General features: G+C 58.1%; 2 protein-coding genes across 2 annotated transcripts in view; both read left to right on the top strand.

Annotated features, from left to right (window-relative positions):
- Positions 1-9,276, top strand: part of IGDCC4 (immunoglobulin superfamily DCC subclass member 4) — a 38,437-nt gene extending 29,161 nt beyond the window's left edge. The window contains 8 exon segments of the mRNA XM_062206651.1: positions 160-330; positions 462-599; positions 1,071-1,176; positions 1,510-1,738; positions 2,349-2,510; positions 2,897-3,322; positions 3,996-4,145; positions 9,184-9,276. Of these exon segments, the coding sequence (XP_062062635.1) occupies positions 160-330; positions 462-599; positions 1,071-1,176; positions 1,510-1,738; positions 2,349-2,510; positions 2,897-3,322; positions 3,996-4,145; positions 9,184-9,276 (1,475 nt within the window).
- A 54-nt stretch (positions 9,277-9,330) lies between these two features.
- The window catches only part of IGDCC3 (immunoglobulin superfamily DCC subclass member 3), a 46,254-nt gene continuing 40,651 nt past the window's right edge, over positions 9,331-14,933 (top strand). Inside the window, exons 1-2 of the mRNA XM_062206650.1 lie at positions 9,331-9,442; positions 11,535-11,840. Of these exons, the coding sequence (XP_062062634.1) occupies positions 9,331-9,442; positions 11,535-11,840 (418 nt within the window). The remainder of the gene's footprint in view (positions 9,443-11,534; positions 11,841-14,933) is intronic.

Raw genomic sequence — 14,933 nt, 5'->3', positions numbered from 1 at the left:
TCCCCTCCCCACTTCCGGTTTCCCAGAGACTTCCCCCACCCAGCCGCCAGGCACCATCCCTGCCCTGTGGGCTGTTCAGTGATGGAGAAAGACGGGCGTCTGTGACCTCCTGTCCCGGCTCCCAGCTGGGCTCTCCCTGTCCTCTCCCCTGCACCCCAGGGCCCTCGACTCCCCCCTCTGACCTGCGTCTGAGCCCCCTGACGCCGTCCACTGTCCGGCTGCACTGGTGCCCGCCCACGGAGCCCAATGGCGAGATCGTGGAGTACCTGATCCTGTACAGCAACAACCACTCCCAGCCCGAGCACCAGTGGACGCTGCTCACCACGGAGGGTGAGAGCCTCGCCCCCACCCAAGGCACGCTGGCCAGGGAGCCGTGCTGAAGTTTGTGGGGTGGGGCTTCTGGGAGGAGCCGACTTTGTCAGCCCCGCCCCCAGCCCCGCCCTGCTCTCCCCGCATCCCAGGAAATATCTTCAGCGCAGAGGTGCACGGCCTGGAGAGCGACACGCGGTACTTCTTCAAGATGGGCGCGCGCACGGAGGTGGGGCCGGGGCCCTTCTCCCACCTGCAAGATGTGATCACCCTGCAGGAGAGGCTCTCAGGTATGGGGGCCGGGGGGGGAGGTGGGGGGCCACCCCCCCACCCCCCGCAGCTCCTGCCTTGGGCAAGAGCACACTTCCTCCCAGCGCACATTGGAAGAGGACCCTGGGCTGGTCCTGGCGTGTGATTGACAGGCCACATTCATGGGCGACCGGCTTGGGTTAGAGAGCGATTTCTTGGGGGGATGGCTTTGAACAGAGACCTGGCTTGGTGGGGTGATGAGCTTTATTTTTAAGAAGCTGCTAAGAATTTTCAGACAGCGACAGCAGAGCAGGGGGGCCCCGGGACTCAGGTGTGTGGGGAGCACAGTGGGCGGGAGAGGTAGTGGTGGTGGCTGTGAGGCCGCAGGGCCCCCCTGTCCTCATGCCAGCAGGGTGCCGTGTGTCCTGCGGCAGCCATGAGCAGCCTCAGTGTGGGAGCCGTGCGCCCCTGTCCTGGCTCTCGCCCGCCTCACCCCTCCCCCTCCCCCGCAGACTCCCTGGATGTGCACTCGGTCACCGGCATCATCGTGGGCGTGTGCCTGGGCCTCCTCTGCCTCCTGGCCTGCATGTGTGCCGGCCTGCGCCGCAGTCCCCACAGGTGAGCCAGGGGGACTTCCGGGAGGGGCTCCGGCCAGCGGCCAGCGGGGGCGGCGGCCGGGATGCACCTGTGATCAGGGGCTTGAGGGGCAGGGGTGATGCTGTCAGGCGAGTGGGGGTGGCCTTAGGGGAGCCCCTAGCCAACACCCCCCAGTAAGGCTGGCAGAGCTTCTTCAGTCACCGCCAGCCTCTTGGAAGCAGCGACTCAGGAGCTGGGGAGGAAGCCACGCCCCAGAGCCAGGCAGGAACAGGCCCGGAGTCCCCGGCTGGCCTGCGTCCCAGTCCCACTGGCCCTCACTGCGCACTGAGCCTTGTTTCCCACCTCCTACTCCAGGGAATCCCTCCCAGGCCTGTCTTCCACGCCCACCACTGGGAATCCAGCGCTGTACTCCAGAGCCCGGCTCGGCCCTCCAAGTCCCCCAGCTGCCCATGAACTGGAGTCCCTTGTGCACCCCCGCCCCCAGGACTGGTCCCCACCGCTCTCAGACCTGGAGGACAGGGCTGAAGTGCACAGCCTTATGGGAGGCGGTGTCTCTGACGGCCGGAGCCACTCCAAGAGAAAGGTGAGCCTGGAGCTGGGCTCATTTCCAATAGGACACCAGGGGGCGCCAGAGGGCAGTGTGTCCCCCTGGCCACCAGTTTACTGGACCAGCTGAGCTGTGCTCTCCTCCAGGAACCAGCTGGGGCGGGAGGCAAGTGGGCATTTATCCCCTGCCTGGTTCCCACGGAGGGGAGGGCCCCCAGTGGGGCTTTGTAGGTTACTGGGAATGGCCAGTACAGCCGATCCGTCCTCATCCTGAGACGCAGCTAGTGTGGGGACAAGAGGCTGGCCAGCTTGGCTGTGGCCCAGGGGTCTGGAGACTGGGACAAGGTGAGGGCCCTTCATTCCGGCAGTGGTGGCATCTCTGACCCAAATTCTGTCCCCTTCTGCCCGCATCTATGCGTGGGAACCCCGGGCTGGCCGAGCACCTGCCCCGAGGCTCACCTGCAGGGCCACCTTATCCTGAATCCTCTCCAGCTGACTCCCAGCCCCACAGTAGGAGGGCCAAGAGTCTGGGCCTACTTCCCTGTGGCCCCTCCACTTCCCTCCCTTGTCCCTCCCCCACCCTTCCCAGCCTGGCCAATCCTGATCAGACCTCTCCCTCCCGGGGTCCCCCTCTCTTGCCTGTGCAGATCTCCTGGGCTCAGCCCGGTGGGCCAAGCTGGGCAGGTTCCTGGGCGGGCTGTGAGCTGCCCCAGGCAGGCCCCAGGCCCGCTGTGACCCGGGCCCTGCTGCCCCCTGCGGGGACCGGGCAGACGCTGTTGCTGCAGGCTCTGGTGTATGACGCCATCAAGGTCAGTGACCCGGGAGGGCGGGGTCTGCGTGGTGTGGAGAGGAAGCCGTGGGTGCCCTGAAACCCCTGGGCTTCCAGGAGGACTCCTGTGTAGCCGGGATGACCTGGGGCCTTCAAAGCTTGGAGGGGCTTTTCAGGAACTGGCTTCTATGGGTTGGGGATGGTCCTTCGGCCACCGTGCCAGAGTGGGCCGTGGGGCACGTCCGGAACCGCGGGGCCAGGTGCTTGGGTAGAATTCCATTTCCCCCGCCTTCATGTGAGTCTGGACATCCCCTCTGGCGTCCCCTTGGCGCTGCCCGTGTGATGATGCTGTGACCAAGGGTCAGCCCCTCCGCGCCCCACGCACTGTCAGCGACGGCCACGTTGTGTGTTCTCTGCTCTGCCCAGGGCAATGGGAGGAAGAAGGCGCCACCGGCCTGCAGGAACCAAGTGGAGGCGGAGGTCATTGTCCACTCGGACTTCAGTGCCTCCAACGGGAGCCCTGACCTCCATCTCCAAGACCTGGAGCCCGAGAGTCCGCCTCCTTTGGAGGCTCCTGATCTCACCTCGACAGGCACTGGGGGTCTCGGGCAGGGGGCAGACTGGCCGGACAGGGGCCTGGGAGGGTGTGAGGCGGCAGCCCCGGGGCCAGACAGGCTCAGCTGCCTACCAGAGGCGGCCAGTGCTCCCTGTCCCTTCCCGGACCTCCCGCCCAGTGAGGCCTTGGAAGAGGCCCCTGGGAACAGCTGCCAGCCCAAAGCCCCCTGCCCGCTGGGAGCCAGCCCCAGCCTGCCCAGAGCTCCGGTCTCCTCCTCTGCTTAGCTCCCTAGAAGGGTGCAGTGTGGGCAAGCTGGTTTGCATCAAGGGATGGGACATGCACAGCCCCGCAGGTACACAAGTGCACCTGCAGATCCGGAACTCATCAAGCCCTTCAGAGCCTCCTAGGATGCTCTGACATCCCTTCCACTGCCCCCGTACTCTTTGTAACACACATGTGTTCTGTGAGAGACACGTGAGACACAGCACATGTGATGCGCACATTGTGAAGCACGTGTGTGTGCACTGGGTGGGCTGGGAAGCCGTGGGCCAGGCAGTGGGCAGTCTGACCCTTCAGGTCAGGGCAGTGGCCCCGAGTGGTCAGGCCCCAGCCCAGTCCCCCAGCCTTCTATTACACACTCTGGGAGTGTCTCCTGCACCCTGGCTGACAAAGACAGCCCCAGCCTGCTCTCCTGTCCCGCTGGGCTGGGAACGCCTCTTTCCCCACTCCCACTGCCCACATCCACAGGGTGACCCTGGCACCCCCGGGAGCAACTCTGCATTTCGCTTTGTGATTTGGGAAGTGCCTGGCTTTGAGACTCTGCTTCCTCTCACCCTGCCTGCTTCTTGTTCCTCCCCCCTTCACTGATCCAGTGGCCTGGCCCCAGTCCTGGTGCCCCCAACCCCCCAGCTGTCTCTCACACCTCTCTCGACGGTGTCATCTGCTTCTCCCACCTGCGCTGCCTCTCAGCACCCTTCCCTAACAACATGGCTACCTCATGCCCACTTCAAGGCCATGGCTGGGCTCCTGTACCCGCTGTGGACCTCCCCCTACACCCTCCTGCCCCCTCTGCTCTCAGCACCCCGCACGCCCCCTCTGCAGGCCTATGGCTCACCCCAGGTGCGGGGTTGGAGACGATCTTCCAGCTTCCCTGTGTCTTTCTCCTGGGGGCGGGGCCAGGAGGAGGCGAGGGGTCCAAGTCATAGGGGGAAGGGGCCGGGACCCCGAGGCGCTGAGGACAATGACTCCGTTCTGTGCTGGGCCATGGTTTCTGACCTTTCTTCCCAGCTGAAGATAAGAGCAGGAGGGGAGCTGCAGCCTAGCGGCTTCCCGCCCTGTGCACTTCACATTTGACCCGATCCTGGGCATGCGTGAAGGGGAGGACTTTGCACAGAAAAAGGATGGATGGCTCGTTTCGTTTTGTTTTTCCTTTATGCCGTATTCTGAAGACATTCTCTGTCGAAGAAGCTTGACTTCTGTCTCCCGTGTAGTGACAACAACACCATCTATTAGATTTTTCACCTCTGCCCTCTCATAAGAGCACAGAGTGGGGTCTTTGCTTCCCTACTTGAATCTGATCGGCACATCAAGAGTTAACTCTGGCTTCCGGGCCAAATTAGAAATAACTAGTCTATCTTTCTTTTCTTTAAAAAAAAAAAAAAAAAAAGTGGTGAGCTGTCTCCCGGCAGAGTTGCAGCTTCCTTGAGGCGGGAAGCGTCCGTGTTTATTGCACTCGGTGTCACTCACGTCTCACATCTGCACCTGCATCTCGCCACCCGCCCCCAGCCAGCCTAGGATAACACTAAAGATTATTAATGTTGGTCTTGTCTCTCGTTAAAGACAGAGTTGTCACTTGCACCGTGTCAGCAGCGCTCAGCGTGGCTGGGCTAACACCACCGTGTATGTTTCATCATTGCTTTGAAGGTCAAAAGCTTCATTTTATTTTGCTGGTTTGATTTTTTTTTTTTTAAGGAAAAAAAAAAAAACTGGATTGAATTCAATGGCTGTTTTAACAGTAAGCTCTTAGCATTATACCACGTAGTCATTTTTCATGTTCTTGTTTAACAGGCACCGAGGTTCTGGTTTAAATTAAATAGCTGCAAATGAGACAATTTATAACCCATTAGGTTGGGTGGAAAATTGTTTCTCAAAAGCAAATAAGTAATAAATCTGGTATCTGCCTATAACTCAGAGTTGATAAGAAAGTGGCCATTACTCACTAGCATTATATATGATTTGGGCTCTGGGTAATTTTGAAGTGTTAGCCTTGTGTCTTTGTAGCCGTATTTTTATTAGAAAAGAGTCTCTCGGCCTTGTACAGGGTATGAAGCCCTTTGTCACCTACCATGGATGCCTTAAGTTTTCTGAGTCTCATTTTTTAAATCTTCTTTTTCTTGATGCATGACAAGCATAATCAGCACTTGCTCATTTATTTGTCTGTATTTAGTTCATGTTGTATTATTTAATTATTTTTCCAGCATTTTTTTTTCTCCTTACAATTATATTCTTTAGTGTTAAGCTAAGGCATTGATCATTTATCTTTCCCCCTAAGGAATTAATAAACTATTTTCCAGAAGTGTGTGTGTGATTCTCTATGGGACAAATGACTGGCATTCTCTCAGCTTTTGTGTCCTCAGAGTTTATCTTTTTAATTTATTTTTAAAAAAGATTTATTTATTTATTTGAAAAGCAGAGTTGCAGAGAGAGAGAGAGAGAGAGAGAGAGAGAGAGAGAGAGTGGTCTTCAATCCGCTGGTTTACTTCCCAAATGATCACAACAACCAGAGTGGGCCAATCCGAAGCCAGGAGCCAGGAGCTTCTTCCAGATCTCCCATGCAGGTACAGGAGCCCAAGCATTTGGGCCATCTTCTACTGCTTTCCCAGGCCATAGCAGAGAGCTGGATCAGAAGTGGAGCAGCCAGGACTCGAACCTGCACCCATATGGGATGCTGGCACTGCAAGTGGCGGCTTTACCCACTACTCCACAGTGCCAGCACCCCCTACAGAGTTTATTTCCTAAACCGGGATAGAGGAAGATGTCTTCCATCTACTGGTTCACTCCCCAAATGACTGCAAGAGGCAGATCTGGGCCAGGCCAAAGCCAGGAGCCAGGAATTCCATCTTGGTCTCCTACATGGGTGGCAAGGGCCCAAGTCCTTGGGCCATCTTCTCCTGCCATCCCAGGAGCATTAACAGCAAGCCAGATGGAAAGTGGAGCAGCAGGAACTCAGGATATGGGATGCCAGTGGCATTGCAAGCAGTGGCTTAACCCAGTGTACCACAATGCCAGCCCCAAGAGGTGTCTTTGATAGCATTTGTTTTGGCATTCTGAAGATCTCCATCTGGGCACACAATTTTCTTTTTTTAAGGTAGAGCATGAGAGAGACAGAGAGAACTTCCATCTGCTGGTTCGTTCCCCAAATGCCTACAACAGCCAGGGCTGGACCAGGTCAAAGCCAGGAGCCAGGAACTCCCGGATGGCAGGGATTCGAGTACTTGAGCCATCTCACCTGCTGCTTCCCAGTGTGTGGGACTAGTGAGCTGGACTAGGACGCGGAGCAGGGAGTGGAACCCAGGCCCTCGGATAGGGGATGCAGCTTCTTAACAAACGTCTGTCTCCGGGCACACACCCTTGTTGAAACTTCTCAGGCGGAGGAAGGGTGAACAAACAGCTCCGGGGTGTGTGGGCTCCACCACTCTCCTTCCGTGAAATTGTACTTCACACATGTGGACAGCGTCACCTTCACAGACATCCTGGCCCGTTAACTGTGCACAGTCTCACAAAGCTACACACACACACACACCTCATCTCAGGATCACAGTTGGCAGCTGCTGTCTGTTGAGGTCGTCACTGTTTCCACTGGAGGGCAGCGAGGGCCAGAGGCGGCCCAGCTCGAGACCACCCCCAAAGTGGTGGTGGGCCAGCCCCCCCCACCCGAGTTAGCCGACAGATCATACAGAGAGATACTGCACATTTTGCACGCCTCAGAATAGCCATGTATTTGCATATCAGTCTCAGACCAAGGGCTGTGATAAAGAAGAATTAAACACTTGTCAAGATGAATTTAAAATGACAGCAATTCAGGACAACAATTTGACCTTTCCAGAGTCCTGCACGAGCCGAGAAGCAACCTTGCAGAAAGGAGCTCTGAGACTTTGGACCCTGGCAGGGGCTCCCCTTCCCTCCTTGCCTGTGGCCAAGAGAGCCCCATCTGTCCCTCACTTCCTCACCACGAAGTGCAGGGGGGGTTCTGGCACACTGGGGTCGCCTATCTTGAAGTTCTCCACTGCTTCCCACATCTCACATGCCTCAAGCCTGGCTTCTCTGGCTCATCTTTCAGTTGCCACTGCAGCCGCATGAGGAGTCCCTGGGTTGTACAGACCCATCATTAATAAACTGGCCTGCAGCACTGTGGCACAGCAGATTAAAGCCTCGGCCTGCAGCGCTGGCATTTCATATGGGCTCCAGTTCGAGTCCTGGCTGCTCGACTTCCGATCCAGCTCCCTGCTAATGTGCCTGGGAAAGCAGTGGGGGATAGTCCAAGTGCTTGGGACCCTGCACCCACGTGGGAGATCCAGAAGAAGCTCCTGGCTCCTGGCTTCAGATTGACCCAGCTCCAGCCAATGTGGCCATTTGGGGAGTGAGCCAGTGGATGGAAGACCTCTCTCTCTCTCTCTCCCTTTCTCTGTCTTTCAAATAAATAAATAAACTAAATTTAAAATAAATAAACTGTTCTGGGGCCGATGTGGTGGTATAGGGGTTGAGCCTCTGTAACACCAGCATCCCATATGTGCACCTGTTTGAGGCCCCGCTGCTGCTCCACTTCCAATCCAGCTCCCTGCTGGTGGGCCTCGGGAAGCAGCAGAGGATGGCTCAAGTGCTTGGGCTCCTGCACCCCCATGAGGGACCCAGAGGAAGCTCCTGGCTCTGGCTTGGGATTGGCACAACTCCTGGCAGTTGCAGCCATCTGGGGAGTGAACCAGTGAATGGAAGATCTCTCTGTCTCTCTCTGGAGAGAGAGACAAATAAATGTATTTTAATAAATAAATAAATAAATAGGCCCATCTCCAGGCAGTCTGATTCGAAACTGGTTGTGTACCTGTGGTTTGCACTGCTGCTCCTAAGCTTCCAGAGCCGGTGTCAAACAAGAGAATTGTAACCCTGCCATGCCAGCCAAAGCCTTGAGTCAAGAGCCGAGAGAGCCAGAGACCGCCAGCTCCCAAATCTCAGAAGCTGCTGGATCATTTTGAGGGAGCGGCCCATCACCGTGGTGCAGATTAATAGGGAGCCGCCGGGAGTCCCAAGCTCCGGGGTCCACGTGGGTGGGCGTCTCCCAAGACAGCCCACCTGCTCCTCCCGTCACCCTGGCCTCTCCTATGGTCTCTGACTTGAAACACGGGAGAGCTTGGTGGCCCAGAGTCGTGAGTGGGAATTTTAACTTCGGTGGGCTTTTCCAGTGACCGGGTCATCTGAGCTGTTTAAAGGTCTGCTTGTCTTCACCTTCAGCTCGCGACTGCCTGGGTCGGCCGGGCCACGCAGCCGACGGAACCCTTGCGTTCCCAGGCGGCCCGGCAATTCAGGGCGACTCAGTCCGCGGAGGCTGATCCTGCCCCTAAACCACCTCGCTTCTGCGTGCAAAGACCGGAAATCCTTGGAGAGCCGAGCCGCGGACAACTTCGCGCAGCTTTTAGGCAACGGCCTCTAAAACCCAGACTCGGACGCTGCGGAGGAGGGCGCGGCAGGCAGAGTGGCTCGGAGCAAACCCGCAGCTGGGCGCGTTTCTCCGCAGCCGGGACCCACTTCCCCAGGCCCCCGAGTCCTGGGGCAGACGGGAGGGGTCCCGGGCTGCAGCCCGGGACGGCGCCGGCCGCTCCAGCCGCAGTTCAAAGCGCAGGGGGCGCGTCCGCCGCGCAGCCGGGAATGTCCGGCCGCTTAAAGCGCTCGCCGGCTCTTTTGTTCCCCAGACCGGGCCTCCGGGGAGAGGGGCTGGGGGAGGGGACCGGGCGGGGAGGGGAGGGGGGCGGCGGGCAGAGGAGGAGGGCGGGGCGGCGCGGGCTGTGTGAGTGCGGAGCGCGCACCCCGGGCGAGGCTGACAGATCGCCAGGGTGGGTGCAAGATGGCGCAAGCGGCGCTCCCCCTGTGCGCCCCGCGCTCCTAGGCAGGCATGCGGCCCCAGCCCCCCGCCGCCCGGGCTCGGCCCCGGCCGGAGCCCCGGCGCCGGCCCTGGCGCCGACCCCGCGGGACGCTGTGAGCTGCGAGAGGCCCGGGAGCCGCGCGTTGCCGAGCCGAGCGGACCCCCAGCCCCATGGCTGCACCGCGCGCTGCGTCCCCGCGCCGCCCGCCCGCGCCGCGCTGGCACTGGCTCCTGCTGCTGCTGCTGCCGCCGCTGCTGCTGCTGCTGCCCGTGCCGAGCGAGGGTGAGCGAGGGTGGCCGTGGCTCCGGCGGCTCCGGCCCGAGCATGGGGGAGAGCGAGAGGGGCGTACGTGGGCGCGAGGGGCGCACCCGGAGAGAGCTGCGGACCTGCGCACGAACCCCTCGCGGGAGGGACCGAGTGGGAGGAAGCGTAGCGGGACGGGGAGAAGCGGGGAGGTAGAGCTGCCGGGGGCCGAAAGGGAGTGCCGAGGACCGAACTCCGGGGGAGAGACCAGGACTCGGTCCCCTGCGGCTCCGGGACTCGGAGCAGGACCCAGAGCCCGGACCGAGGAGCAAGGAGTGCGGCGAGGCAAGAGATAGAGGGGCGGGCTGGCCTTGGGGCCAGGGGAGACCCCGCGGCCGGTTCCCAATCGAGGGTGTGAGCTGAGTGCGTGGAGCCTGTCGGTGGACCCCGAGTAGCCCCAGGTGACCGAGGCTGGAGACCGCAGCCAGGGGCCGGGGACCGGGACCCGCCGGCTGCGCGGAGCGGAGGGGGCGCGTCCTGGATTTGGAGCTGGGAGCTGGCCAGTGAGTGCGCGGGAGAGTCCAAGGAGGAGGAGGAGGATGAAGATTTTCGCCGGCGGCGTGTGGGGAGGGGGCAGCCGGGGACAGAACCTTGGAGCCAAGACCAGGAGATGCCCCCGAGCGCGAGCGCACGAGAGCGCCGAGGATGCCTGGGTCCCCGCCCTCCCGGGAGAGTGCGCCTGCGGAGAGACCCTGCCCCCGGCTCGCGGGCCGGGGCGGCTTTGCAGTGCTTAGCTCGACCACCTCCGCGGCGTCCCCTCGGTGGCTGTTTCGGGCCCAGGTCCCCGGAGACCGGTGCAGATCCAGCCCCTTCCCATCCACCGCCGAGTCCCGGGCACACCGGGTCTGGGCTGCTGGCTCTGTGGTCGCCCCAGGAAGCAGAGCACCGCGCCCGCATCCCGGGGAAACTTGAGCGCGGAGGGCGGTAGCCGGGTCCCACTGGGGCGGCGGCGGCTGAAACGCGGCTCACGGGGAGGTTGGACGGCCGATGTTCCTCGGGCGTCTTGGAGCACTTCGTGGGGTGCGCGCGCCCCTGCGTTGCGGCCCCTCCTCCCTCCCCATCCGCTTGCCCACCCTCCCCAGCTGGGAGGGGCCGGCTCCGGGATAGCTAGTTCCTTGGAAATGCGAGGAGGGGTCCGTGGGTGGGGTCATTCCTCCAGCAGCGAGGTTGTCTTCGGCCTGGTGAGTGGCTTGCCGGAGGAGTTGAGGAGTTGGCGTTGTGCCTGGGGTGGAGGGCCCGTTCCTCCTGCCCTGCTTTCCCCTCTCTTCCCACTCCCCCTCCCTGCCCAGCTAAGCTGGCTTCTGCAGGAGCAGTGGCTTGGCTGGGAGCAAAGGTCCTAGGAATCCTTTCTCCCTGAGCTGGGAAATTACAGCAGCAGGTTGCCACTCCTCATCTCTCCCGATGACCCCCAGCGCATCGTAGGGTGGTGCAAAGGCCATTGCCTGGGTGCTGGGCCCACACGCCCTGCCCCACCCCAGGCGTGGGACTTGGCCTCTGATGGTTTTGCCAGCAACAAGCACAGGGTTTTTGTTGTTGTTGTTTTGTTTTAACCGTCTCACTCAGCATTTCTTTAGAACTTTTTACTGCCCTTAGTACCTTGGGGTCTGTTAATACCGCCAAGCACCCCTGTGCCTTGCTGTGAGCGGATGAGGACGGGTTGCGCAATTGATCTATGGTCCCGCCCTGCAAGTTTTGTGGGGGGCCTCCGTGCTTCTCCGGGGTGACCACAGGAGTGGCAGCTGTGTCAGGGTGTCTTTGTGCTGACCCGGGAGGCCTTGAGCAAGTCGCTTGTCATTTCTGGGCTCCTGATTCCTTACCTGTGGCAGAGGGAATGCCCACATCATTCGCATCTCCCTGAGCAGGGCTGATGCTGAAGTAAAACACTGCCTGGGATGGCGCTTTGCAGTGCGGAAAGTTCTGTATATGTCAGGGATTCGTATTAACATGCAGGAACATGGGGCCCGGGCTATGAACCCAGGGAGCTTGGGACCCCTGTATGGGGGCTTCTTCCTGGCTGGGCATTGCACGCTGACTCCTTTTCTTGCCGTCTGTCTCCCCATCCCCCATGCAGGTCTCAGCCACTCTGCCGAACTGGCATTTGCCATGGAGCCAAGTGATGCTGTGGCGGTCCCTGGGCAGCCTGTGGTGCTGGGCTGCAGGGTGGAGGGGACTCCCCCAGTGCGAGTCACCTGGAGGAAGAATGGGGTGGAGCTGCCAGAGAGCGTCCACTCCACCTTGCTGGCCAATGGGTCCTTGCTAATCCGTCACTTCCGGCTGGAGCGAGGAGGTGGCCCCTCAGACGAGGGTGGCTATGAGTGCGTGGCTCAGAACCATCTGGGGCTGGTGGTCAGCCGCAAGGCACGCATCCAAGCTGCAAGTAAGTGGGCGTCCCTGTTTCCTCTTTGTATAAGCTGCATGGGCGATCCTGGAGCCCGCCTGAGGCCTGGGCTTGGAGGGCAGTACCATTGATGTTGCTCCTAGAGGTGGGGTTTCCTAGCAGGAGTCTGTTGGGAGACGCCTGGCAGTGGAGAAATATCTTGTGCTCGTGGAACTGATTGGATGTGAACTGACAAGAATGTAGGCACACTCAGGTCGAGGCTCGGGGGAGAGAGCTCTACCCATGGGCATGTACCCCTCAGTTTCCGTGGGCCTCTCATACCTACCTGGAGTGTCCCAGCCCCCCAGCAACTATGATTCTTGTTTAAACAGTTGCTGTTCTTTAAGGATGCTTTAAGAGGTTTTCAAAGGGTAATTTTGGCTACGTGTATTTTTTAACAATGTGCTGACTTTCAAACCTTTGGGGTAGGCTAAGACCTCAACGTCATGAAGTTCTGAAGCTTCTCCATGGTGTGAGAGGGTGGGGGGTGTGTCACAGTGGTTTCAGCAGCTGTTTGGGGTGCCAGTGTCCCTAGGAGAGAAGTTCCCTTTCTGATCCAGCTCCCTGCTGATGCGCATCCTGGGAGGCAGCGGGTGATGGCTCAAGTACTTGGGTACCTGCCACCCACATGGGAGATGTGCCTGGAGTTCCTGGCTCCTGGATTTGGCCTTGGCCCCATCCTGGCTGTTGCTGGCATTTGGGGTGTAAACCAGCAATGGAAGATCTCTCTCCCTCTCCCTCTCCCTCTCCCTCTCTGCTTTTCAAGTAGATGAAAATAAGTAAACATTAAAAATATATGATAGGTTAGAGTTGGGTACAGTGGGTCAAGCTGTGGGTTAAGTTGCTACTTGTGACTCCAGCAACCCATACCAGAGCACCATTTCAATTCCCGGCTGCTCCACTTCTGATCCATCTTCCTGCTGATGTGCCTGGGAAGGCAACAGAAGATGACCCATAAATTTGGGTCCTTGCCACCCATGTAGGAGAGCAGGGTAGAGTTCCAGTTTTAGCCTGGCCCAGACCTGGTTGTTGTGGTCATCTAGGGAGTGAACCAACAAATGGAAAATTTCTCTCTCTCTCTCTCTCTCCCTCTTCCTCTCTCTCTCTCTCTTTCCCCTTCCTTCCTCTCTGTTGTTATGTTTTCAAATAATAAATGAATAAGGGACAGGGAGAAAGAGATTTGTTTTTTTAGTCTCAAGAATTTTGTAAAATATTTTATTTATTTATTTATTTGAGAGGGAGAGACAGAGAGAAAGGTCTTCCATCCGCTGGTTCACTCCCCAAATGGCCATCTGGCTGGGGCTGGGCCAGGTAGAAGACAGAAGCCAGGAGCCCCACCCAGGTCTCCACATGGACTGCAGGGACCCAAGTACTTGGGCATCTTCCTAGGCCCATGTTTTCCCCATGTTTTTCCCAGGCCATTAACAGGGAGCAGGATCAGAGGCGGAGCAGCCAGGACTCAAACTGGTGCCCATGTGGGATGCCGGCATTGTAGATGGTGGCTTAATTCACTGTACCACACCAGCCCAAATCCTACTACATTTTAAAAATACTTATTTGGAGGCCAGCATTGTGGCGTAGTGGGTAAAGCTACCACCTGCGACTCTCTCTCTCTCTCTTTCTCTGTCTCTGATTCTACCTTTCTTTTTTTTTTTTTTTTTTTTTTTTTTTGACAGGCAGAGTGGATAGTGAGAGAGAGACAGAGAGAAAGGTCTTCCTTTTTGCCGTTGGTTCACCCTCCAATGGCCGCTGCGGCCGGCGCACTGCTGCTGGTGCATCGCGCTGATCCGAAGCCAGGAGCCAGGTGCTTCTCCTGGTCTCCCATGCGGGTGCAGCGCCCAAGCACTTGGGCCATCCTCCACTGCCCTCCCGGGCCACAGCAGAGAGCTACCCTGGAAGAGGGGCAACTGGGATAGAATCCGGCGCCCCAACCAGGACTAGAACCCGGTGTACCGACACCGCAAGGCGGAGGATTAACCTGTTAAGCCACGGCGCCGGCCTCTGACTCTACCTTTCAAATGTGAAAAACAAAATCTTAAAAAGATAGGGTAGGGAAATTTGAGGGTTACCTCAGTGATGAGCTCCTTGGGGCTTACCTTCATGTGCTTTTCTGAACGTCCGTGGGCCACTTGTGATGAAAGTGCCGGCTGTGCTTTAACTGCCTGTCCCACACAAAGCTGCTACGGCTGTTTAATCTGCAGACCTGCGAGTGTGTTGCAGAGCCCGAGACATCCATGTATTTGGGGAGGTGGCAGACCGAGGGTCTTGGCCAAGAAGCATAGCTCTTGACAAAGGCAAACATTTTGGCGCACGGGGAATGTTCCCCATCCTCTGCCTCTCTACTTCCAGGAGGAACATAGTCTTTAACCAGCCTGGTTTAGTAATGATACTATTAGTATAATACTAATAATACTAACAGCTGACCATGGGAAGACTTGCAAAAGGTGTGGAAAACATGGAATTAAAAGGTGACCATATTTTGGCGCCAAAAAAATTTTTGCTATCCTTGCATAGTTTCTTCATAAGGCACATTTTCTGTGAACCTCTCGAAGTCCCCTCCTACGGGGTGTGTGCTGTCACTCTGCCTAAGTGCTGCAGTGAGTTATCCTGTGTTGTCATCACGGAGACCCTGGGAGAGGAGCCACTGTCATTCCCTTTTATAGAGGAGTAAATGGAGCCTTAGGGGGATTCAGGAGCATGGTAAAACACTGCATTGAAGGGCTGTGTTGTGTCACAGTGGTTGGGTCGCCCACATGTCACATCAATGCCTAATTCAAGTCCTAGCTCCTCCACTTCTGATTCAGCTTCCTGCTGACGCACATCTTAGAAGGCAGCTGATGATGGCTCTGTGCCCGAGTCCCTGCCACCCATGTGGGAGACTCAGAGCGACTTCCAGCATCCTGGCTTTGGCTTAGCCTACCCCCTGGCTGCTGCAGGCACTTGGGGAATGGACCAGTGGATGGAAAATCTCTCTCTTTGTCTCTCTGCCTTTTAAATACAATTTTTCATTTTCATTTTATTTGAAAGTCAGAAAGAAAGTGAGAGATGGAGACAGAAAGACAGAGATCTCCTATTTGCTGGTTCACTCCTCTC

The sequence above is a fragment of the Lepus europaeus genome, chromosome 11 (genome assembly GCF_033115175.1).
Source record: "Lepus europaeus isolate LE1 chromosome 11, mLepTim1.pri, whole genome shotgun sequence".
NCBI lineage: Eukaryota > Metazoa > Chordata > Mammalia > Lagomorpha > Leporidae > Lepus > Lepus europaeus.
This window is presented reverse-complemented; position numbering and strand designations above follow the sequence as displayed.